This window comes from Hylobates moloch, unplaced genomic scaffold (genome assembly GCF_009828535.3).
Source record: "Hylobates moloch isolate HMO894 unplaced genomic scaffold, HMol_V3 SCAFFOLD_22, whole genome shotgun sequence".
In the NCBI taxonomy this organism is placed as follows: Eukaryota; Metazoa; Chordata; class Mammalia; order Primates; family Hylobatidae; genus Hylobates; species Hylobates moloch.
Genome location: NW_026652297.1, coordinates 3,245,036 through 3,271,639, shown reverse-complemented (window position 1 = coordinate 3,271,639; position 26,604 = coordinate 3,245,036). Strand labels below are relative to the sequence as shown.

Genomic DNA, 26,604 nt, shown 5'->3' with positions numbered 1-26,604 from the left:
ATGACAAAGGAAAAAAATCAGTGAGCTTGAAAATATGTCAATAGGAAACTTCCCAAAGTGAAAAGCAAAGAGAAAAACAAATGAAAAAAGAGTGGAATATCCAGATGCAATGGAAGTAAACAAACTCATGAGCATAGATAAGAGTAAAATAATCAGGAAGAGATGAGTTGTTAGTATTTACTACTTTTATTTTATCTTATTTTATTTTATTTTATTTTATTTTATTTTATTTTATTTTATTTTATTTATGACAAGATCTGGCTCTATTGCCAGTCTGGAGTGCAATGGCACAATCTCGGCTCACTGCAATCTCCACCACACAGGCTCAAGCCATCCTCCCACCTCAGCCTCCCAAGTAGCTGAGACGACAGTCATGTACCACACCTAGCTAAATTCTGTGGGTTTTATTTTTTTGTAGAGACGGGGTTTCACCATGTTACCCAGCCTGATTTCAAACTTGTGAGCTCAAGAGATCCATCAGTCTCGGCCTCCCAAAGTGGTGGGATTACAGGTGTGAGACACCACGCCTGGTGTACTACCTTTATTTTTAATATAACAGTCAATTGTAAGTTTAGTTAATTTGATTTTTAATAATGCCTTGTTTAACAACCAATTCACAAAATTAATGAAAATTTAACAAGCTTTCAAAAGTCACTATGGATTGGCACACCACTGCTGAAACAAAGACTCATTGAAAGTATCCTATTCAGATTTCTTTTTTTTCCTGAATATAAGGCTGGATAACTGTTAACATTTAAATACTGGTGGGGCGTGGTGGCTCACACCTGTAATCCCAGCACTTCAGGAGGCCGAGGAGGGCAGATCACTTGAGATCAGCAGTTCAAGACCAGGCTGGTCAACCCTGTCTCTACTAAAAATACAAAAATTTGCCAGGTGTGGTGGCACGCCCCTGTAATCCCAGCTACTCGGAAGGCTGAGGCATGAGAATCTCTTGAAACCTGGGAGGCAGAGGTTGCGGTGAGCTGAGACGGCGCCATTGCACTCCAGCCTGGGCAACAGAGGGAGACCCTAAAAACAAAAACACAAAAACAAAAACAAAAAACAAAAAACAATTTAAGTTTACATTATGTGTTGAACACCGTTCTAAGGAAATATCCATATATTATCTCATTTGATTCTCATACTGTCACATACTGTCATTGTCATTTTTTTAATTTAAACTTAAAAATGGAGGCTTCGTTAATCTATTCAAAGTCAGACACCTAGAATATGGCATAACCAAGACATGAGCCCAGGTCAGTGCTCTTTCTACTCACTGCCTTCTGAAGCTTACACTAGAAGACTAGGTCAAGAAAAGGTGTACTGACAATTGATTCCTCCATTTTCCTGAAGTTATTTAGCCCACTCCCACTCCAGCTCCACTGTGAACCTATAAATCCTGTGCCTCATTAGACAAAGGGAGTGTCAGTTGTGGTAATTCTTAGGACATTACCATGGTTACCAGGCACAGAGTCCAGTGCTCCAACCTGGACATTCCAGAAGAGGCCAGGGAGGATCTGAGATGGCCTTCTTCAACTTGTATCTATTGGGATATCAAAATTCCTTTCAGAACAAGAAAAGGAACGCAACTGAAGAAACAAGTAAGGGGAATATAGGGTAGAGGGTTAGAAGGGCCACTTCTTTACCTAGACGCTTCGTAGCCACTTCCTAGCTATTTATTTTCCTACCTGGGGTTAGAGATTTATCCTCCAAGACCAACAGTTACACTAGTTAAAATTGTGGAATAGGGACAATATCCTTTCAGCTTTGCTCTCCTGTCATTTAATATCCTTCCTAAGAGACACAATTTGGGCCAGGTGCGGTGGCTCACATGCAATTCCAGCACTTTGGGAGGCTAAGGCAGGAGGATTGCTTGAGTCCAGGAGTTCGAGACCAGCCTGGGCAACATAGTGAGACCACATCTCTATGAAAAGTTACACAAATTAGCTGGGTGTGGTGGTGCATGCCTGTGGTCCTAGCTACTTGGGAGGCTGAAGTGGGAGAATCACTTGAGCCCAGGAGGTCAAGGGTGAAGTGAGCCATGATCACACCACTGTACTCCAGCCTGGGCGACAGAGCGAAACCATCTCAAAAAAAAAAAAAGACACACAATTTGTTCAACCAAATAAGTGTATTCTTAGTCATTCATTTGCTCATTTAACCAACATTTGTTAAGCACCAGGCTTTATGTGCCAGGCATTATGTCGGTGACTAGGGTTAAGACCTCTGCTATAAAGCGACTATCTGATGAGAAAGATAAGTGTGCAAACAAAAATTGCAATATATTGTATGATTACATTAAATATGGAATGTTCTAGAGCCACTAAGAAGGAAGTACCTGATACTATTGGATTTGGAATAAGAACGAGGGAGTGGAGGATGGGGGAATCCTTCAGAGAAGACTTCACACAGGAAATGCTTCCAGAACTGGGTGTGTTTTTTTTGAGACGGAGTCTCGCTCTGTCACCCGGGCTGGAGTGCGGTGGCGCGATCTCGGCTCACTGCAAGCTCCGCCTCCCGGGTTCCCGCCATTCTCCTGCCTCAGCCTCTCCGAGTAGCTGGGGCTACAGGCGCCCGCCACCACGCCCGGCTAATTTTTTGTATTTTTAGTAGAGACGGGGTTTCACCGTGGTCTCGATCTCCTGACCTCGTGATCCGCCCGCCTCGGCCTCCCAAAGTGCTGGGATTACAAGCGTGAGCCACCGCGCCCAGCCGGGAACTGGGTGTTAAAGGATGATTGGCGTTCACTAAAAAGAAGGGGATGGCCGGGCGCAGTGGCTCACACATGTAATCCCAACACTTTGGGAGGCCGAGGCGGGCGGATCACGAGGTCAGGAGATCAAGACCATCCTGGCTAACATGGTGAAACCCCGTCTCTACTAAAAATACAAAAAATTAGCCGAGCGTGATGGCGGGCGCCTGTAGTCCCAGCTACTTGGGAGGCTGAGGCAGGAGAATGGTGTGAACCCGGGAGGCGGAGCTTGCAGTGAGCCGAAATTGAGCCACTGCACTCCAGCCTGGGCGACAGAGACAGACTCTGTCTCAAAAAAAAAAAAAAAAAAAAGAAGAAGGATATAGCACAGACAAAGGAACAGAGACCTAAGAGAGAACCACATTAAGTGAATTCCAAGTTCGTGGGTACAGATAAAGGGTAAAGTGGGAGGCAGACGTTGAAAACTAGGAAGGGGCCAGATAACTGAAGATGCTGTTAGCCATGCCAAGTATTTTAATTTTATAGAGATCCATTGAATTTTTAGTAGGCAGTGAGCAGATCTACATTAGATTCAAAATGCCTAGCCATGCCTCACACATAATAGAGGTTGCATAAATATTTGTAGGGTGAATGGATGAATAAATAAGTTTGAATAACTGTAAAACAGGAAGCTAGGGGAGGCTTTATAGGAGCTATGACAATTCATTTACATCTTAAAAGATGAATTGTTGTCGGGCACAGCGGCTCACGCCTGTAATCCCAGCACTTTGAGAGGCTGAGGTGGGCAGATCCTGAAGTCAAGAGATCGAGACCATCCTGGCCAACGTGGTGAAACCCCATCTCTACTAAAAATACAAAAAAAATTAGCTGGGCATGGTGGTGCATACCTGTAATCCCAGTGACCCAGGAGGCTGAGGCAGGAGAATCGCTTGAACCCGCGAGGCGGAGGTTGCAGTGAGCCGAGATCGCGCCACTGTACTTCAGCCTGGCAACAGAGCAAGACTCCATCTAAAAAAAAAAAAAAAAAGATCGTAAAGAACAATCTTACACAGGCCTCCATTGGTCACTCTCTGTCCTCTGCAATTCCATCAAAGAAGTTCTCTTTTACTATCCAGCTTCCAGGTAAGATTTGTACAAAGCGTACCCCTGATGGACCTTAGAGACTCCTTAATATCCTTATACAAGCCCTTCCCCTCCCAACCCCAGCTGGGTCCCAGCATTATGCCATGGGACTGTTTTTATCTCCAAATAAAGAGGAGCTGTTCTCTATTCTCTTTCAGAAAAACAAACTCTTTGGGAAACCTACAAATTTCCCTTTTTCCAGGCCAAGATTAAGCCTCTCCTGGCTGCTCCAATCCTACCTACCCCTACTAGATAGAATTCCCTCACCATGAAGAAACTGAGTATACAGCCGACCAGTTGTCCTACCCAGTTAGCTACTTAAGCACTGTTGAACAAGACTTAATACTGATCCAAAGAGGCCTGGGCATCATTTCTTTATAGGCTAGACGAAGTGGAAGATTTTACTTTATAAAAACAAGAGCCCTCTGTGGGATGACAGAGAAGTATCCCGATATCATCTACTATCTAAGTTTTCTCATTCTGGTGGCAGAAAATCAGAGGCAGGAGGCTTGGCGAAACCCGTGGAATGTAAGGTTAGAGGGAAGATTGAACATCAAATATGCCACTCGTACTCCCTGCTCACTTCCCCTCCACCCCAATTTTACACCCTCCTGTTACTCTCTCAAAATATGGACAAAGGATTTCAACTTGCCGGTTTCTAATTAATCCATACTTTTGTTGGCTCAAGCACTTTATAATAAACAACTACTTATTATGCAGTATACCAGGCACTGTACTAAGCACGCTACATGCTTAATTTCTTTTTTTTTTTTTTTTTTTTTTTGAGATGGAGTCTTGCTCTGTCACCCAGGCTGGAGTGCAGTGGCGCGATCTTCGCTCACTGCAAGCTCCGCCTCCTGGGTTCACGCCATTCTCCTGGCTCAGCCTCTCCGAGTAGCTGGGACTACAGGCGCCCGCCACCACGCCCGGCTAATTTTTTGTATTTTTAGTAGAGACGGGGTTTCACCGTGGTCTCGATCTCCTGACCTCGTGATCCGCCTGCCTCGGCCTCCCAAAGTCCTGGGATTACAAGCGTGAGCCACCGCGCCCGGCCGCTTAATTTCATTTAATACTCTAACATTCCTGTGAGGTAGGTATTACTGTTCTCTTTTTATCAGTAAGAAAACTGAGGCTCAGGCCGGGCACGGTGGCTCACGCCTGTAATCCCAGCACTTTGGGAAGCCGAGGCGGTGGATCACCTGAGGTCAGGAGTTCGAGACCAGCCTGGCCAACGTGGTGAAACTCCACCTCTACTAAAAATACAAAAATTAGCCAGGCACGGTGGCACATGCCTGTAATCCCAGCTACTTGGGAGGCCAAGGCAGGAGAATTGCTTGAACCCAGGAGGCAGAGATTGCAGTGAGGCGTGATCGCACCATTGCACTCCAGCCTGGGCGACAAAAGCGAAACTCCGTCCCCGCCCCAACAAAAAAAGGAAAGAAAACTGAGGCTCGAAGAGGTTAACTTACTTATGCAAGACCACAGCAATAGAGCCAGAATTTGATTCCAAATTGTCTAACTTATCTGTCTGTGCTCTTAAACATTTTATTTATGAGGACAAATGATGCAGGTCTTTTTCCTGTAAGCATGCCACTGTGCAAATGATTGATGGTCAGCCTTTCTAGGTGAATCTGTTAACCCCCAAACCCTGAATTCAAATGTCGGTTGGGCTTTCATGAAGAATTATTCATGGCCAGGCGCGGTGGCTTAATCCCAGCACTTTGGGAGGCCGAGGTGGGCGGATCATGAGGTCAGGAAATCGATACCATCCTGGCTAACACAGAGAAACCCTGTCTCTACTAAAAATACAAAAATTAGCCTGGCGTGGCGGCGTGTGCCTGTAGTCCCAGCTGCTGGGGAGGCTGAGGCAGGAGAATGGCGTGAACTTGGGAGGCGGAGCTTGCAGTGAGCCGAGATTGCGCCACTGCCCTCCAGCCTGGGCGACAGAGCGAGACTCCGTCTCAAAAAAAAAAATAAAAATAAAAAAAAAAAAAAGAATTATTCACTTCTCCCCAGCAAGTGGTTCTTAGGAGCTCACCATTCACTGGAGCTAAATGGTAACTTTGCTAATGGCCAGAATTGTTGACTTAACTACTGTATAGAGTCAAAACCTTGCAGCCTCCTCCCATAACCCCTGGGCAACTTCCTGAGAGTTAACAACATTCTACAACTTCAGAATAGTGTTCTGCAAGGGAAAGAGTAACTGGATGGGTTCTTTCTGATCCCTCATCTCTCTCCCTCTCTCTTACATACACACACATCTGCACACACGTCAGAGAATCATAATTATATAGTCCAACTACTATATGCAAATACCAAAACAATAGTTTGATTTGTTTCCTGTGTTTAAAACTCAAACTTTGGCCAGGCGCAATGGCTCACAACTGTAATCCCACCACTTTGGGAGGCTGATGCAGGCAGATCACTAGAGGCCAGGAATTCAAGACCAGCCTTGCCAATATGGCAAAACCGCGTCTCTACTAAAAATACAAAAATTAGCCAGGGGTGGTGGCACACACTTGTAATCCCAGCTACTCTGGAGGCTGAGGCACGAGAATCTCTTGAACCCGGGAGATGAAGGTTGCAACGAGCTGAGATTGCACCACTGCACTCCAGCCTGGCGATAGAGTAAGATTGCTTAAAAAAAAAAGCCCCTAAAACTCCATTGGCGTTATTGTTGAAAACTCAATATAGGAGTTCAAACATATTCTTCCAAAGAAAATAGGAATTTTCCTTCTGGGACAAGAATTTAGTGAAATCACCATTTGACATGGCAACCAGTTACCACTAATCCCATCCTTCTGAGAGGCATCTTGAGCTAAACGTGATCAATTTGTTGCTGGGGTCTGGCTCACCTAATCAGCGCCTACGAATTCCTACCAACTACACACCCCTGGCATAATCTTGCTACTAGGCATCAAGCTAGCAAGCTTGAATCAATTAACAAATACTATATGATGAAAGTTGAGGCCTGCACGGTGGCTCATACCTGTAATCCCAGCACTTTGGGAGGCCGAGGCGGGCAGATCTCCTGAGGTCAGGAGTTCGAGACCAGCCTGACCAACATGGTGAAACCCCATCTCTACTAAAAATACAAAAAAATTAGCTGGGCTTGGTGGTGCATGCCTATAGCCCAGCTACTTGGGAGGCTGAGGCCGGAGAATCACTTGAACCCAGAAGGCGGATATTGCAGTGAGCCAAGATCGCGCCTCCCAGCCTGGGTGACAGAGCAAGCCTTTGTCTCAATCAATCAATTTCAGATGAATTAGACAGTTCAATAAATAAAACTACAGAAATATTAGAAGAAAATGTAGAATATTTGCATATTCTTAGCAGGGTTTTGCAAATCTTTCTTTATTAGACATTAAGCCCAGAAGCCTAAAAGAAAATATTGACAGTTTTTACTAAAAAATTATTTAATTGTGTATCAAAAGACATCATAAAGTTAAAATCAAGAGAGAGACTGAGTGAAAATATTTGCCATATATAGATGGGTGTATATCTACATGCACATATACACACATATATAAACCCATACATATATAGTCATATGTATAAATCATGTATGCGATAATATTAAGAATATATAAAAAGCTTCTAAGTAAAGCACCAGGCCAGACTCCCCCTCTAATCCAACATCAATTATTTATTTATTGGGAATTGATTGTGCCAGCCACTGTGTAAGACACTGGAAATACAACAATGATTAACACAGACAATAAAACTAGTAAATAAATAAACAAGATACAAATTGTGTCGAGTGCTAGGGGGAAAATAAAGCGGCAATGCAATAGAACAGAAGTCCTAAACTGCTGGCAGATGTAGCCTGATGACATGCTCAGCTTGCAGAGTGCTTTTTTAAAAAAAAATTTAGACCAACATCTAAAAATCCAGACATTTTATGTAAAACCAACATTTCTGACTTCTCTTTAAAAATTAGATTTGGGGGCCGGGCACAATAGCCCACACCTGTAATCCAAGCACTTTATAATTCTTTTTTTTTTTTTTTTGAGATGGCATCTCGCTCTGTCGCCCAGGCTGGAGTGCAGTGGCACGATCTCGGCTCACTGCAACCTCCGCCTCCGAGGTTCCAGCAATTCTCCTGCCTCAGCCTCCTGAGTAGCTGGGATTACAGGAGCCTGCCACCACACCCAGCTAATTTTTGTATTTTTAGTAGGGACAGGGTTTCACCATGTTGGTCAGGCTGATCTTGAACCCCTGACCTCGTGATCCACCTGCCTTGGCCTCCCAAAGTGCTGGGATTACAGGCGTGAGCCACCATGCCCAGCCTATCCAAGCACTTTGAAAGGCCAAGGCAGGTGGATCATCTGAGGTCAGGAGTTTAAGACCAGCCTGGCCAACATGGCGAAACACTGTCTCTACTGAAAATACAAAAATTAGCTGGGCATGGTGGTGCGTGCCGTAATCCCAGCTACTCGGGAGGCTGAGGCAGGAGAATCACTTGAACCAGGGAGGCGGAGGTTGCAGTGAGCTGACATTGTGCCACTGCACTTTAGCCTGGGCAACAAAGTGAGACTCCGTCTCAAAAAAAAAAAAATTAGATTTGGCCACACTGGCCCTAAACTGTGGCTGTAAGTGACAACAAACAGCTAGAATAAAGTAGCAGCTTCCCCTTCAGATGGTACAGTTTTCTTACCCAGCTTGCTTTACTCGTAAGCATTATCTGCCTGGCCCTTACGGACAACTGAGTTTGAAGATGCTGTAATGAAGGGTAACTTGGAGAGGCCCACTTTATTTTGTTTTTTTTTTTTAACTTTTATTATTATTATTATTTTTTTGGAGAGGCAGGGTCTCCTTATGTTGCCCAGGCTTGTCTTAAACTGGGCTCAAGTGATCCTCCTGCCTCAGCCTCCCCAAATGCTGAGATTACAGGTATGAGCCTCCATGCCCAACAAGAGGCCCTCTTTAGACAGAGAATTCAATGAATTAATGTTTAAGCAACAGCCTGAAGAATGAGGAGCTTGTCATGTGTAGAGCGAAGGCTAGGGCTTCATCTTCATAAGAGCAGATTCAAAATTGAGAAAAAATTCAAAGCCAAAACTGTAGCAGGTTACCTCCACCTCCCACTTTGAGCAGACTGCTTTCATTGCATCCCAGCCTTGAAATTCATCTCTTAGTTCTGACAGCCTTTTTAATAGTGCAAACCCTAACATAGCTATGCACTGTGCACATCATCCATGACCTCATAACAAAAGGAACCATAGAATAGTATTTCTGATGCCACTATCCTTTTCACAAAGACATTCAGGCAACTTGGCTACCCTCCGCCAAGTTTGGCTTCAACCATATCATTCAATCTTCCACCTGAAAATTACATTCAATGGTAATTTTGTTCTATTCCTAGTATTTTCTTGAAGCCACTTGAACTGCCCCAGAGCTGAAGTCTGTGCCCACATGGCCAAGCTGTGAGACACATAGGCTGACCTCTAGGAGTTCATTATAAGGCCGTGAAAAGTGTTGTGCTCCAGAGAAAACTGTCGCGACAAAGGTGACTGTATTTGGCTTTTATCTAAGATGTTTAGTCTTCCTAGAGTGATGAGTACTGTAACCACAGATGTCAAGTGGGAACTCAGGGCAGCCTGACAATCCTATCATATTCCCCTAGTCACTCTCCCAATCCTCAAGTCAACTATTTCACATCTCCCTCCTTGAATCTCTAAAGCCCCTCTCCCATTCTCACTCTGAGCTAACTTCCTTGCTCCTTATTTCACTAAGAAAATTAGAAGGAATCAGAGACTTTCCATCATCACATCTAACATTCCACTCCATTCCCTCAGGCTCAATGAATAAACTGATTCCTTTTGTGTACTGGAGCCCATCCCTTCTCATCTACTTAAGGATTTTGCTCCTAAAACTATTACCTTCTCCCTCAGGATTCTCCTTCTTCCCAGATCATTTCCATCAGTATACAAATATAATATAATCTCTTCCATCTGGCAGGGGAAGGGCAAGGGAAGAAACCTCCCTTGGCCACGTGGTCCCCTCAAGCTATTGCCCTCATTTCTTTCTCCACCCTCCTCTCCCCACTACCATCCTGATTATATCAAAATTCCTGGAAAGAGAAGTTTATATTCACAGTCTAGAAAAAAAAAAAATGCCAATTACCCTTGCTTTAAATTCATGATCACCAAACTCAAGTGGGTCTTGTTGTCCGCTTGAGTTTAGTGATTATCGCTGCCCAGAGTCAAACTACATTTCCTTGTTCCATTCACTCTCCTAGTCTCCTGAAGGCCTTTTCCTACCTTCTCCTGTTTCTTCAAACCTCCAACACCTCCTGTCCCATCCTCATTCTCATATAATGAGTTGCCTTCTATTTCACAGAGAAAACAGAAGCAATTGGTAGATAATTTCCATAAGCTATCACAAACCACATCTATCCATCTACCTGCATCTGTGCCCATATATCTCCTATTATCATGAATGAATGGCCCACGCACCTATTAAGACAAACCCCCTCCATTTTTGACCAGATCCCATTTCTTTTTGCCTTCTCCAAAACACCACTCCAATAATTCTTCTCACTCTTGCATTAATTTGTCCGTCTATAATTTCCTCTTCCGGCTGAGCCCAGTGGCTCACGCCTGTAATCCCAGCACTTTGGGAGGCCAAGGCGGGTGGATCACTTGAGGCCAGGAGTTCAAGACCAACCTGACCAACATGGTGAAATCCCATCTCTACTAAAAATACGAGAATTAGCTGGGTGTGGTGGTGCACACCTGTAGTCCTAGCTACTTGGGAGGTTGAGGCAGGAGAATTGCTTGAACCTGGGAGGCGGAGGCTGCGGTGGGCCGAGATCGTGCCACTGCACTCCAGCCTAGGCGACAGAATGAGACTCAGTCTCAAAAAAAAAAAAATTATTCTTCCATCTTAAAACCCCCCATTTCCTATTTCCCTGTTCCCCGTAGACATAAGAGTTGTCTGTTTTGGCCAGGCGTGGTGGCTCATGCCTGTAATCCCAGCACTTTGGGTGGCCGAGGCGGGTGGATCACCTGAGGTCAGAAGTTCAAGATCAACTTGACCAAAATGGGGAAACCCTGTCTGTACTAAAAATAAAAAATTAGCCGGGCATGGTGGCACATGCCTGTAATCGCAGCTACTCAGGAGGCTGAGGCAGGAGGCAGGAGAATTGCTTGAACCCAGGAGGCAGAGCTTTCGGTGAGCCAAGATCATGCCATTGCACTCCAGCCTGGGCAACAAGAGTGAAACTCGGTGTCAAAAAAAAAAAAAAAAGAGTTGTTTTTTCTGTCTCTGGTTCTTCTTCTTCTTTTTTTTTTTCGAGACGGAGTCTTGCTTTGTTGCCCAGGCTGGAGTGCAGTGGCGCGACCTCAGCTCACTGCAAGCTCTGGCTCCCAGGTTCATACCATTCTCCTGCCTCAGCCTCCTGAGCAGCTGGGACCACAGGCGCCCGCAACCATGCCCAGCTAATTTTTTGTATATTTAGTAGAGATGGGGTTTCACCGTGTTAGCCAGGATAGTCTCAATCTCCTGACCTCATGATCTGCCTGCCTCGGCCTCCCAAAGTGCTGGGATTACAGGCGTGAGCAACCATGCCCAGCCTGTCTCTGGATCTGCCATTGTCTCTCGAGCCCACGCCAACCCAGGCACTTGCCATCACCACACCGTTAAAACTGCTTCAGCCTGGGTGCAGTGGCCCAGGCCTGTAATCCTAGTACTTTGGGAGGCCGAGGCAGGAAAATCGCTTGAGTTTGGGAGTTTTAGACCAGCCTGGGCAACAGAGTGAGACCTCATCTCTACTAAAAATCAAAAAAATTAGCTGGGCATGGTGGCACGCACCTTTAGTCCCAACCATTAGGGAGGCTGAGGAGAGATGATTACTTGAACCCAGGAGATCGAGGATGCATTGAGCTATAATCATGCCACTGCACTCCAACCTGAGCAACAGAATGAGACTCTCTCTCTCTCTAAAAAACAAAACAAAACAAAACCCTGCTGTATCCATTTACCAATGACTCACATAATGCTAAGTTAAATGGTAAACTCTTAGTTCTCATCTTATTTAACATATGGGCAGAAAAGTGCAACAGAGCTCAGATGGTTCTGAATCCTGGTGCTGCTGAGGTTGCTTGAAATCCATGGCTAGCTGGGAAGGGTTTGACCTTATGGACCACCATGGGGAACATGCCTCATACTTTTCTATTACCTCAGAACTGGTTTGGGAAATTCACAACGTGGGGCAGGGAGATTATGGGTAAAATACAGCATTCTCTTCGTCTCCTAGCAAGCCCACATCTACCTTGCTTACCCTGGTCTTTCTCATCCCAAATTCTATGTCCATTAATTCAGGGAACCCACAGTTCCTGAATCTCTACTCACCCTTTTCCACAAGCTAAACAATCTTGGAAGACTCTCATTTGTCTCCAGAATGGTTCCCTGGTCCCAGTTTCTTCCTGGTTGATTTCACCTTGTTAATACATTCACTCAAACTGCTTGACATCTTTCTGTCCATCTGGTTTTAGCACTTCAACCATTCTGTGGTTCAAATCAGCCACATTCCTTGCCTGGTCCCCTAGCTAGGCCTTTAACAGCAACTATAAAAATGAACCTATTAATAGTCACACTTTTCATTCTTTTTTTTTTTTTTTTTGTGAGACGGAGTCTCGCTCCTTCACCCAGGCTGGAGTGCAGTGGCGCGATCTCGGCTCACTGCAGGCTCCGCCCCCCGGGGTTCACGCCATTCTCCTGCCTCAGCCTCCCGCGTAGCTGGGACTACAGGCGCCCGCCACCTCGCCCGGCTAATTTTTTGTATTTTTTAGTGGAGACGGGGTTTCACCATGTTAGCCAGGATGGTCTCGATCTCCTGACCTCGTGATCTGCCCGCCTCGGCCTCCCAAAGTGCTGGGATTACAGGCGTGAGCCACCGCGCCCGGCCCATCACACTTTTCATTCTTAACACTCTTACTATCATGATATTTTTAAGTCATTCACAATTTTTCCTTGAAGAACGATACGCTTTTTTTCCCTCCTAGTAGGTGTGAGTGTATTAACGTTCAACTCAAAAGGGCCCACTCAAGCTTTCCTTATTAGAGTCATAATGAAAACTCACAAAGGTGAGTCAACACGTGTAATCAAACATTCTGCCAGTCCCTGCCTCCTTCCTACCTTTTCCTCCTGATAAAGAATCAAAATAGAAAAATCAAAGAGGCAAATGGGTGTGGGGAACATACTTTGGTCTATCCTTGACTTCAGTAACTCAGTTTAAGCCAGGTGCAGTGGCTCATACCTGCAATCCCAGCACTTTGGGAGGCTGAGGCAAAAGGATCACTTGAGCCCAGGGGTTTGAGACCAGCCTGGGCAACACAGTGGGACCTTGTCTCTATAAAAAATTAGTCAGGTGTGTTGGTGCATGCCTGTAGTCCCAGGTACTTGGGAGGCTGAGGTGGGAGGATCACTTGAGCCCAGGAGGTTGAGACTGCAGTGAGCCATGATTGCACCAGTGCATTCCAGCCTAGTGACAGAGTGAGACTGACTCAAAAACAAAAAGAAACTCAGTTCATCAAGGATTCAAAGATGTTCAAATTCAGGAGGCTAACTCACACTAAGCAAATTCATAGTGCCTCAGTTTCCTCACCTATAAATGGAGACAATAATGTCTGCCTTATAGACTTATTGTGGAGAGGCTGGGTGTGGTGGCTCACACCTGTAATCCCAGCACTTTGGGAGGCCGAGACAGGAAGATCACCTGTGGTCAGGAGTTCAAGACCAGCCTGGCCAACATGGTGAAACTTCATCCCTACTAAAAATACAAAAATTAGCCGCATGTGTTAGCAGGTGCCTGTAATTCCAGCTACTTGGGAGGCCGAGGCATGAGAATCTCTTGCACCTGGGAGGCGGAGGTTGCAGTGAGCTGAGATCATGCCACTGCGCTCCAGCCTGGGCAACAGAGCGAGACTCTGCCTCAAAAAAAAAAAAAAGTATTGTGGACATTAAATAAAATAATGTATGTAACGTACCTGAGACCTAGCACATAAAACTTTACAACAGATGATGGAGGAAAAGTTATAAATCATATGTAAGTTCACTATTTACATATAGAACATATACCTTTCCTGTGGCTAGAATATCTCTGTCCACTACTCAGGACATACTTGCCAAGATAAGATACCTGGAAAGCAATATTTTTAACCATAAGATTCCTTGAGGTACAAAAAACGCTGGCTGGCTTCAAAGGATGTTTCATCTAGGCCCTGAAGGAGGCTGGTCAACTCACTGCCCACAGAAGAGCACCCCAACCAGTGACCAGAACTCTTTTTTTTTTTTTCTTTTGGAACGGAGTCTTGCTGTCGCCCAGGCTGGAGTGCAGTGGCGCGATCTCGGCTCACTGCAGGCTCCGCCTCCCCGGGGTTCACGCCATTCTCCTGCCTCAGCCTCCCGCGTAGCTGGGACTACAGGCGCCTGCCACCACGCCCGGCTAATTTTTTGTATTTTTAGTAGAGACAGGGTTTCACCATGTTAGCCAGGATGGCCTCAATCTCCTGACCTCGTGATCCGCCCGCCTCAGCCTCCCAAAGTGCTGGGATTACAGGCGTGAGCCACCGCGCCCAGCCTGCCCAGAACTCTTATGTCTACCAGTTGGGAGATTCCTGTCCCTCCTAGGCTCACCCTTCCTCTTTCTAATACTGGTTGCTCCTGCAGATTCAGTCCAGCTTCCAGGGTTCGTTTACCTTCTACTCTGGGGTCTTGAGTGCCAGAGCTTTCCCTTCTGTCCTGCCCAGGGAAGCACAATCCGGTATCAGTCCTGTCCTTTGCTGAATCTCTCTCAACACCAGCTTTGAACTCTGCTCTCCCATTTATTCTTTTTTTTTTTTTTTTTTTTTGACAGAGTTTTGCTCTTGTTGCCCAGGCTGGAGTACAGTGGGGCGATCTCGGCTCACTGCAACCTCTGCCTCCCAGGTTCAAGCGATTCTCCTGCCTCAGCCTCCTGACTAGCTGGGATTACAGGCACATGTGACCACACTCAGCTAATTTTTTGTATTTTAGTAGAGACGGGATTTCATCATATTGGCCAGGCTGGTCTCGAACAATCGACTTCAGGTGATCCACCTGCCTTGGCCTCCCAGAGTTCAGGGATCACAGGCATGAGCCACTGTGCCCGGCCATCCTATTTATTCTTAGCTTCATACCTGACACTCCTCTTGGTCCAGGAGGGCCTTGTTCTTTATTCTAGACAAATTCCCTCTAATCTGGCCCTTCTTTGAGACAACTCCTTGCCTTGTTGTATGAAAATCTTGTGCCAGCCTAGCTCTCACCATAACACAAGTCCAGGCACCCAGAACACTGTTCATTGACCGGAGTCACAGAGAAAATCTCTGCGAGATTTGGATGGTAGGGAAAGATTATGCCTGTTCTTGTCTTGAGACAATTGAGACAAATGACCTCTCCTTGCCAGAATCTCCGGTGACTGCCCTCTAGCCACAGACACGCTGAGCTTCAAGATGTGCACATCCAAAGAGCCTCACTCCAGTTTATCCCACTGCTGTCCTTATCATTCCCCTTCCCTGAGGAATTCACTAATGAGTCCTCAGAGTTGCTCCCATTTCCAATTCCAAATGAATTTCTTTAAAGAAAGGCTCAACCTTGAGTTTCTGGTAAAAGCTGAACTTGTCTTACTTACGTTCTCATTTCCTGGATCTTGTTAGAGGACACAAAAGGTAGTCTTCCCAAGCCTGGCTGGAATGTCTTCTGCTCAATCTCCTAGTCTCCTTGCCTCTCTGAGCTGCCTCTTTGGTGAACCACCTGTTAGGAGACAGCTGGAGAGCCCATTCTTAGACTCCAGCAGAGGGCACTGTTGTTCTGGTTTTTCTTTTCTTTTTCTTTTTCTTTTTCTTTTTTTCTTTTTTTGGAGACAGTCTCACTCTGTCGCTCAGGCTGGAGTGCAGTGGCACAATCTTGGCTCACTGCAACCTCTGCCCCCCCAGGTTCAAGCGATTCTCCTGCCTCAGCATCCGGAGTAGCTGGGACTACAGGCATGTGCCACAATGCCCGGCTAATTTTTGTATTTTTAGTAGAGACAGGGTTTTGCCATGTTGGCCAGGCTGGTCTCGAACTCCTGACCTCAAGTGATCCACCCGCCTCAGCCTCCCAAAGTGCTGGGATTACAGGCATGAGCCACTGTCCCTGGCCCATTCTGGCTTTTCAAACAGGAGCATAAGTGGCACAATTCAGCCAAGAATGAATTGGCCAGAGCCACTGAGCCCCTCTGCCTTTCCAAATGGATAAACCTTCTGAAGTTAGAGAAATGTACCTTGGGGCAGAGTGTGATGGCTCATGCCTGTAATCCAGGCACTGTGTGAGGCCGAGGCGGGAAGATTATTTGAGCCCAGGAGTTCTAGACTAGCTTGGGCAACATACCAAGACCCTTTCTCTACAAAAAGAAAATTTTTTTAATTAGCCAGGCATGGTGGCACATGCCTGTAGTCTCAACTACTCAGGAGGCTGAGGCAGGAGGATCACTTAAGCACAGGAGTGAGATGAGGTCTCACTCTGTTGCCCAGGCTGGTCTAAAACTCCTAAACTCAAGTGATTCTCCTGCCTCAGCCTCCCAAAGTGCTGGGATTACAGGCGTGAGCTACTGCGCCCGGCCTCCTCAGTCTATTTGTCCAAGGACATCCTACCACCCCTATCTTGCCCATATTCAAATACCACGCTCAATAATATTGCTTCCAGGAAATGGCCTCGTTGCTATAACCTGTGACGAAGTACAAATCAGCTCCGTGGTTCAGTCCAGGCTTCCAGAACTCTATATGCTTACCAAGGCTTCAGTACTGTTGCTTCTCCAAGTCCTCAACTGTACAGGGAGGGGATTCAAACTGTGCCCCACTCTGGTGGTACCATTATTTCAGATAGAAAATGTTAAAAGAGATTTCATTGGAGGGCAAACGAGAGAGATGAGGGACAGAGATGATGAATGAGTGAGACCAAGCCAGGAAGAAAAGGAAAAAGCAGGAGCTGGGGAAGAACTCCAGAAGAGAAGTGGCATCGCCGCACTCCACCAGAGATTAGTCAGCAATCCTCGGCAATTTCCAAAGAGAATGGTAAACTGATCCAGTTCCTGACAAGCATCCATAATCATGAAAAAAAAAATTTGAGGAATGGGATGACTTCTGCTCCAGGAATACAGAATCGAGGCACTGAAAATGTCAGATGCAGACGTGGATTTTTTTTTTCTTTTTTTTTGTGACAGAGTTTCACTCTTGTCTCCCAGGCTGGAGTGCAGTGGTGTCATCTTGGCTCACTGGAACCTCCACCTCCCGGATTCAAGCGATTCTCTTCCCTCAGCCACCCCGGTAGCTGGGACTACAGGCATGCACACTACTCTCGGCTAATTTTTGTATTTTTTGTAGAGATGGGGTTTCACCATGTTGGCCAGGTTGGTCTCAAACTTCTGACCTCAGGTGATCCATCTTCCTCGGCCTCCCAAAGTGCTGGGATTACAGGCATGAGCCACCGCGCCCAGCCAAGAGCTGGATTTTACTCTGCATTTGAGACTGGCCGGAGGAGCTAGGGAAAGGGGCCTAGCGCCTTTTTGGCTTGCATGACAGAATGGATGGAACAGCCAAGAGACAGAAATGTTGAAGCCACCCTAAACAGCTTTCCTTTTCTCACTCCCTCACCAAGTCTTGCTCTTCTGAAAGACTTAAAAAAAAAATTAAATTTTTTTCAAACTCATCCTCCCTTGTTCAGGAGTCTGAGATGCAAGCCAAATCTAGCCTATTTAAGCAGAATATGAATGTATTAAAAAATATATCGGCTGGGCGCAGTGCCTCACGCCTGTAATCCCAGCCCTTTGGGAGGCGGAGGCAGGCGGATCATGAGGTCAGGAGTTCGAGATCAGCCTGGCCAATATGGTGAAATCCTGTCTCTACTAAAAATACAAAAATGAGCCAGGCGTGGTGGTGAGTGCCTGTAGTCCCAGCTACTTGGGAGGATAAGGCAGAAGAATCGCTTGAACCCAGGAGGCAGAGGTTGCAGTGAGCCAAGATCACACCACTGCACTCCAGCCTGGGTGACAGAGTGAGACTCTGTCTCAAAAAAAAAAAAAAAAAAAAAAAAAATATATATATATATATATATATATATATATATATAGGACCAGGTGTAGTGGCTCACGCCTGTAATCCCAGCACTTTGGGAGGCCGAGGCAGGAGGATCACATGAGGCCAGGAATTCAAGACCAGCCTGGCCAACATGGTGAAACCCCATCTCTACTAAAAATATGAAAATTAGCTGGGCATGGTGCACACGCTGGTAATCCCAGCTACTTGGCAGGCTGATGCAGGAGAATTGCTTGAACCCGGGAGATAGAGGTTGCAGTGAGTCAAGATCATGCCACTGCACTCCAGCCTGGGTGACATAGCAAGACTCCATCTTAAAAAAAGAAAAACTACATATATATATGTGGGGCTGGATGCAGTGGCTCATACCTGTAGTCCCAGCACTTCGGGACGCTGAGGAGGGAAGGTCGCTTGAGCCCATAAGTTCAAGGCCTCAGTGAGCTACGATTGCACCACTGTACTCCAGCCTGGGTGGCAGAGGGAGACCCTCTTAAAATACATAAATAAATAAAAAGAGAAAGAAAATAAGAAAATATTGGGAAGCACATAAAAGCTGCAGTAGGAATGGAAAACTACACATGGTGGATAGTAACCAGAAACAATGCTCAGAATTACGCCATAGACCTGGTCTGGCACAGACACTACTGCATTCAATGCTGTGGTGGGTACTACTGGCACCGAGGATGCTGGGCCCTGAATACTGCTGCTGGAAACAGGATGCAGCTTCACTGCTGTCACCTCCCGTCGCTAGCGGATAACTTTATATGGCCACTGCTTCTTTGCAACCTTCTTTGATTCAAAATCTGAAACAGATATGTTTGATTGGCCTAGCCAAAATTCTTTGCCCATATCCTTGCTGAAAGAGAGGTTGGATAAGGAAGAACTGGTCTATTCAGCCTCTATTGTGAGATACAGGTTTTGCTTCATAGGGAGTGATTCCCAAACATAATGAATGCTAGGTAGCCGATATACTACACTACCTTACCAGCCCCATCTCCTGTCCTTCTCCTCTTCACCCAGCACTCCAGGCTCCAAATCAAGTAGCTCTCTGATGCCTTTCTAATGCTTCTAAACACTTGCCATTCTGCTGTCTGAAATGCTCTTCCTGATTCTACTGTAACCCACCTCTTTCTTTTCCTCCAAGACTTAGCTCAAACATAACTTCCACTATTAGACCATTTGAAGTTCTGCAAATATGCCAATCCCAGGAAAGGAATGTCTACCCAGATAAGGGCCTTTTTCACTTGCACTAACCCTAAGTATGTGTCCAATATCCTGATTCCAGAAGTTGGCCTCTTAAAATCCAGGAGTCGGCCGGGCACGGTGGCTCACGCTTGTAATCCCAGCACTTTGGGAGGCCGAGGCGGGTGGATCACGAGGTCAGGAGATCAAGACCACGGTGCAACCCCGTCTCTACTAAAAATACAAAAAATTAGCCGGGCGTGGTGGTGGGCGCCTGTAGTCCCAGCTACTCGGAGAGGCTGAGGCAGGAGAATGGCATGAACCCGGGAGGCGGAGCTTGCAGTGAGCCAAGATTGTGCCACTGCACTACAGCCTGGGTGACAGGTAGACTTGTTCTGAGAAAAAAATCCAGGAGTCAGGGAGAAGCAAGGGAGTGGGAAGGGAGGTCTTGTGATCACTGCGTTCTCTCTCCCTCCCCTCTGTCACAGCCATGGTGATTGGATTCCTGAGGTCCTGAAAATTGGATGTGAGTGGCTAGGAGAGATCCCTGCCATGCACCTTGTTAGCATGGACACCAGGGAATCAGAGAATCAAATAGTCATTTGCCAAGTACTCAGAACAAGTCTACTCTAATTTCAGACCAGAAGGAACCAGAGCCTACTAGGCTTCCCCCCATTATCTCAAAAGATGGGAATTATTCCGTGCACCAGAATAGCCACACAAGATACCATGAAGCTGTCCGGAAGGTGTTGTTGAAGACGTGTAAGTACCTTTGGGTGGGCATCATGCTAGGAGAAAAAAAGATATGTCTGAGTTCCTAAAGAATGGCTGGGATGAGGCCAGGCTTGGTGGCTCATGTCTGTAATCCTAGCACTTTGGGAGGCCGAGGCAGGTGGATCACAAGGTCAGGAGTTCAAGACCAACCTGGCCAACATAGTGAAACCGCGTCTCTACTAAAAATACAAAAATCAGCCGGGCATGGTGGTGAGTGCCTGTAGTCTCAGCTACTCAAGAGGCCTTGAAGCCGGGAGTTGGAGGTTGCGTGAGCCGAGATCATGCCACTGCACTCCAGCTTGGGCAACAGAGTGACACTTCGTCTCAAAAAAAAAAAAAAAAAAAAAAGAATGGCTGGGATGTGGTTGGTTATGGTTATCCGGCAGGAAAAAAAAAAAAAAAGAGCCAAGAGGAGAGACTGAGAGGAAGAGGGAGAAAGTAGACTTGGTGGGGTAAGCACGATATGATAAAATGAAAAAAAAAAATTTTTTTTTTGAGACGAGTCTTGCTCTGTCACCCAGGCTGGACTGCAATGGCGCTATCTCAGCTCACTGCAACCTCTGCCTCCCAGGTTCAAGCAATTCTCTTGCCTCAGCCTCCCGAGTAGCTGAGATTACAGGTGTCTGCCACCATACCTGGCTAATTTTTGTATTTTTAGTAGAGGTTGGTTTGTCCAGGTTGGTCTCGAACTCCTGACCTCAGGTGATCCACCCACTTGGGCCTCCCAAAGTGCTGGGATTACAGGCGTAAGCCACCATGCTCATCAATAAAATGAAATTTGAATTAGATTTGGAAGCAGAAGATCCATGTTTGAGTCCTAGTTCTGCCTCTTTTTTGATGTTTCACCTTTTCTTTTCTTGGAAACAGGATTTCATTCTGTCACCCAGGCTGGAGTGCAGTGCAGCAATCATAGCTCACTGCAGCCTCGAACTCCTGGGCTCAAGTGATCTTCTTGCCTTAGTCTCCTGAGTAGCTGGGACTACAGGCATGCACCACCAAGCCTGGCTAATATTTTAAAAACATTTTTGTAGAGAGAGAGTCATGCTATGTTGTCCGGGCTGGTGTCAAACTCCCAGGCTCAAGTGATCCTCCTACCTTGGCCTCCCACAGTGCTGGGATTACAGGTGTGAGCCACCACACCCAGCCCATTTACCCTTTATTAACCTACTCCCTCGTTGGTTTTGCTGTTGTTGTTGTTCGTTGTTGTTGTTTTGAGGCAGATTCTCACTCTATCGCCCAGGCTGTAGCGCAGTGCTACGATCTTGGCTCACTGCAACCTCCGCCTCCTTTGTTCAAGTGATTCTTGTGCCTCAGCCTCCTGGGTAGGTGGGACTACAGGAGTGCGCCACCACGCCTGGCTAATTTTTGTATTTTCAGTAGAGACAGGGTTTCACCATGTTGGCCAGGCTGGTCTCGAACTCCTGATCTCAGGTGATCCATCTCCTCGCCTTCCCAAAGTGCTGGGATTACAGGCATGAGCTGCCACTCCGGGCCCCTCATTGGTTTAAAGGCGGGATGTTGGGGAGAGAAAATGCCTGAGCTATTGTTTTACTAATCTTTCAAAATTGTTGGGAGAAAAAAGTATATTGTATATTATCATGCATTATCCCTTTGAGGAATAGTAAGCACCAGCTTTGGCATTTTATTGAACTGGGTTTAAACTGCAAATGAATTCTGTGACTTTAGGCAAGTTCCTTTAACCACAACCTCTCTGAACCATCTGGAAATAGGAATAATACTTTTTAGCACTATAGTCAAGAGAGAACATGTACATTTTAAAAAGCATGTAGCCAGCCTGGGCAACATGGTGAAATCCCATCTATAAAACATACAGCTGGGCACGGTGGCTCATGCCTATAATCCCAGCACTTTAGGAAGACGAGGCGGGCATCTTTGTAAAAATACAAAAAAATGTTAGCCAGGCATAGTGGCGGGCGCCCGTAATCCCAGATACTTGATAGGCTGAGGCAGGAGAATGCTTGAACCCAGGAGGCAGAGGTTGCAGTGAGCTGAGATGGCGCCATTGCACTCCAGCCTGGGGGACACAGTGAGACTCCGTCTCAAAAAAAAAAAAAAAAAAAAAAAAATTCGCGGGGCGTGGTGGTGCTCGCCTGCAGTCCCAGCTATTCAGGAGGCTCAGGTGGGAGAATCACTTAAGCCTGGCAGGTCAAGGCTGCCATGAGCTGTGATAGTGCTACTGCACTCCAGCCTGGGCAGCAGAGCAAGACTCTGTCTCAAAAAAAAAAATTAAAAAGCATGTAGGACATCAAAGCATGACGTAAGCTGATAAAAAATAAAAATAAACATCACATAGTGTATGATGCCATTTATATAACATTCTTCTTTTTTTTTTTTTTTTTTAGATAGGGTCTCACTCTGTTGCCCAGGCTGAGTACAATGGTGCAGTTATAGCTCACTACAGTCTCAAACTCCTGGGCTCAAGTGATCTTCCCACCTCAGCCTCCCGAGTAGCTGAGACTACAGGCATGTGCCACTATGCCTAGCTTTTTCTTTTTTTTTTTTTTTTATAGAGACAAGGTCTGGCTACCTCCCACACAGCGATCCTCCCGCCTCAGCCCCACAAAGTGCTGGAATTACAGGTGTGAGCCACAACGCCAGGCATTATAATATTCTTATATGACATTCTTATATAACATTCTTATATAACACTCTTATAACATTCTTTTTTTTTTTTTTTTTTTTTTTGAGACAGAGTCTCACCTGTCGCCCAGGCTGGAGTGCAGTGGCGCGATCTTGGTTCGCTGCAAGCTCTGCCTCCCAGGTTCATGCCATTCTCCTGCCTCAGCATCTCCGAGTAGCTGGGACTACAGGTGCCCACCACCACGCCTGGCTAATTTTTTGTATTTTTAATAGAGACGGGGTTTCACCGTGTTAGTCAGAATGGTCTCGATCTCCTGACCTCGTGATCCGCCTGCCTTGGCCTCCCAAAGTGCTGGGATTACAGGCGTGAGCCACCCAGCCCAGCCTTTTTTTTTTTTGAGATGGAATCTTGCTCTGTTGCCCAGGCTGGAGTGCAATGGTGCGATCTTGGCTCACTGCAACCTCTGCCTCCCGGGTTCAAGCGATTCTCCTGTCTCAGCCTCCTAAGCAGCTGGGATTATAGGCACCCGCCACCATGCGTGGCTAATTTTTGTATTATTAGTAGAGACGAGGTTTCACCATATTGGTCAGGCTGGTCTTGAACTCCTGACCTCAGGTGATCCACCTGCCTCAGCCTCCCAAAGTGCTGGGATTACAGGCATGAGCCACCACATCCGGCTCTTATAACATTCTTAAAATGACAAGATTACAGAAATGAAGAACAGATCACTGATTTCCAAAGCGGGGCGGTTGGGGAGGGTGGCTATAAAATGCCAGCTCCAGGATGGGTGGTGATGGAACTGTTCTGTATCAATATATTCAATATGGCCGGGCGCGGTGGCTCAAGCCTGTAATCCCAGCACTTTGGGAGGCCGAGGTGGGCGGATCACGAGGTCAGGAGATCGAGACCATCCTGGCTAACACGGTGAAACCCCGTCTCTACTAAAAATACAAAAGGCCCTGTAGTCCAATATCGGACTGGCAGGAGAATGGCTGAACCGGAGGTGAGTTGCAGTGACCTGGATTCCCACTGGATTCGCCTGGAGGACAGGAAGGACCTGTCTCAAAAAAAAAAAATATATATATATATATATATATATATATTACAAATAGTGTACCATAGTTTTGTAAGCTGTAACCATTGTGGGGAAGAGTAAAGGTACACATGATTTCCCTGTTTTTGTTTTTGTTTTTAACAGAGACAGGGTCTTGCTATGTTGCCCAGGCTGGTCTTGAACTCCTGGGCTCAGGTGATCCTCCCAAAGTGCTGGGATTACAGGCATGAGCCACTGCACCTGGTTTCCCCGTATTATTCGTTACAACTGTATGTGAACCTATAATTATAACAAAATTAAAGTTTAAAACCTAAAATACTTTCAGAAATCAAAACAGGCACATGTGGAAAGAGGGGTAGTAAGTTATTTCTAATAGCAAAACTTTAATATTTTTCCATTTTTATCTGTTTGAGACAGAATCTTGCTCTGTTGCCCAGGCTGGAGTGCAGTGGCACAATCATGGCTCACTGCAGCCTCAACAACCTCCCAGGCTCAAACGATCCTTCCCACCTCAGCTTCCTGAGCAGCTGGTACTACAGGCATGCACAATCACACTGGGCTAATTTTTGTATTTTTTGTAGAACTGGGGTTTCAACATGTTGCCTGGGCTGGTTCTGGAAGTCCTGGGCTGGAGTGATCCATCTGCCTCTTAAAGTGCTGGGATTACAGATGTGAGCCACTGCACCCGGCCTCTAATAGCAAAACTTTTTAATAGCTTATAATTAATTAATAGGAAAATAAGCCAAAAATGTAACATCTATTCAATGAATTATTAGGGATTAAAACAAATTATTATAAACCCTATATAGCAATCCATAATATTAGGCTATAATTCTAAGTTTTAAAAATATACAAATTTTATACTGGTAGAATTAGACTTATCCAAATAAATAGTAAAAGTACTTTTTTTTTTTTTTTTTTTGAGACAGTCTCGCTCTGTCACCCTGGCTGGAGTGCAGTGGCACGATCTCAGCTCACTGCAACCTCCGTCTCTCGGGTTTAAGCAATTCTCCTGCCTCAGCCTCCCGAGTAGCTGCGATTACAGGCACCCCCCACGATGCCCTGCTAATTTTTGTATTTTGAGTAGAGATGGGTTTCACCATGTTGGCCAGGCTGATCTCAAACTTCTGACCTCAAGTGATCCACCTGCCTCGGCCTCTAAAAGTGCTGGGATTACAGGCATGAGCCACCTCACTCGGCCAAAAGTACTTTTTTTTTTTTTTTTGAGATGGAGTTTCCCTGTTATTGCCCCAGCTGGAGTGCAATGGCACAATCTCGGCTCACCGCAACCTCTGCCTCCTGGGTTCAAGTGATTCTCCTGCCTCAGCCTCCTGAGTAGCTGGGATTACAGGCATGCACCACCACGACCAGCTAATTTTTGTATTTTTTTTTTTTTTTAGTAGAGACGGGGTTTCTCCATGTTGATCAGGCTGGTCTCGAACTCCCGACCTAAGGTGATCTGCCTGCCTCGGCCTCCCAAAGTGCCGGGATTACAGGAATGAGCCACCGTGCCCAGCCCAAAAGTACTTTTTCAAACAGCATCAAAGTCTGATATTATTACAAAAATTTAAGAATATTTAATACCACATTTAGAACATAATAGGCACTAGATAAATGACACCTATTAACAGCATCTAAATGTGAGGTGGTATCAGTTAGGTTTCAGAGAATTACTTGGAGTGAGCGAAGGAAGCCATTTTTTCCAAGAGGAGGGAAGAGAATGAGGATGATTAAGCCAAGAAAAAAGAATAATAATAGATCAGTGGACCCCATCTTACACATTTCCCAAGTGGGCTGACCACTTGTTTTTCTACCATCTTAGCACTGGGGAAAGCTCTCTTGGAGATGGGCTTACTAGCAGCAGGAAGAACCAAGACTGATTCATTTGACCATGAAGGGTGTGAGATGCTGGAATCCAGAAGTGATGCAGGGTGTGGTGACCACACTCCCAGGACCTCTCAGCACCTGGTCCCGCTGAGCAGTTGCTGGACTGGGCTGGGCTATTGCTGCCCTGAGGCAGAACAGTGAGCAGAGAACTTGAAGGAATTAGATAACCTGCCCTTCCCCCTACCCATTCAGTTCCCAATCAGGTCTTCAGAATCCCCTTGACTGATGCTCAGAACTTCAGCTTCTGGTGGTCCCATGATCCAGGAGTGCGTCCAGAGGAAACCACGCCGTGGATCCGGAGCCCACGCCACTGTCTCATAAAAAGCGCGATGACCAGGTTAGGCTGGGACGGGTAAGGGTGGGGAGGTCAAGGGAAGTACTCCTTCCCTTCACTTCAATTCTTAGAGATTATTTCATCTCCGGTCAGTTAGGGAATTAGGAGAGATTTGAGTCTCACCAGAGAAAACTGGCCCCAGAATTTGGGCCGTGATGGCATTCAAAGGAGTTAGAGATTTGTCTGTGTCTTTGTGTTCCTCTTTGTGGGTGTGACTTCTGAGCTAGTGCAGAACAAGTGTCCATAGTATTCCTGTGGCAGCCCAATGCTGCCTTCGTCGCTACCTCTCCACCCCTCAAATCACCACCCATTGGCAGTAGCCCTACTTTTTCATCACTACCCAGCTCACTGCAGCCTCTGCCACCCAGGTTCAAGCAATTCTCCTTTATTAGCTCCCGAGTAGCTGGGATTACAGGCACCCGCCACGGCGACCAGCTAATTTTTGTATTTTTAGTAGAGACGAGGTTTCACCATCTTGGCCAGGCTGGTCTTGAACTCCTAACCTTGTGATCCACCCGCCAAGGCCTCCCAAAGTGCTGGGATTACAGGCATGAGCCACCGCACCCCGCCTCTTGGAAGCTATTTTTAAGGATCTCCTGCTCTCCAGCCTGGCCTGGCTGAATCTCTCTCTGAATCTCTTCTTTCTAGGTTTATGGATCACTCTGTTCTCAATGACAGAACCTTCAGTCTGTATTAAGATATGGCTGCAGAAAGACAAGATGAATTGTGGCAAGAGTGCAGAGGGGGAAAGAAGGAAGTTTCCCAGTTCTGATGGCTGACTAATGGGAGGAGGAGATGGAGAAAGCAGAGTAAACAGATTGGACTAAAAGTTGCTTGTGTGCA

General features: G+C 46.2%; 1 protein-coding gene across 1 annotated transcript; it reads left to right on the top strand.

The window, feature by feature from the left end:
* Positions 1-1,476: 1,476 nt before the first annotated feature.
* Positions 1,477-26,590, top strand: SPMIP11 (sperm microtubule inner protein 11). The gene is made up of 4 exons (XM_032143723.2): positions 1,477-1,601; positions 19,750-19,872; positions 25,620-25,764; positions 26,410-26,590. Exons 1-4 carry the CDS (start codon positions 1,523-1,525, stop codon positions 26,456-26,458), a joined length of 396 nt encoding a protein of 131 aa, XP_031999614.1. The 5' UTR covers positions 1,477-1,522; the 3' UTR covers positions 26,459-26,590.
* The last annotated feature ends 14 nt before the right edge of the window (positions 26,591-26,604 follow it).

Excerpts from the sequence above, each read along its gene's own strand:
- SPMIP11 (XM_032143723.2), top strand. The coding sequence starts at position 1,523 with ATGGCCTTCTTCAACTTGTATCTATTGGGATATCAAAATTCCTTTCAG. Across the intron at positions 19,873-25,619 it reads GAAGGTGTTGTTGAAGACGT|TTCCCAATCAGGTCTTCAGA; the intron begins GTAAGTACCTTT and ends CTACCCATTCAG. Across the intron at positions 25,765-26,409 it reads ATAAAAAGCGCGATGACCAG|GTTTATGGATCACTCTGTTC; the intron begins GTTAGGCTGGGA and ends TCTTCTTTCTAG.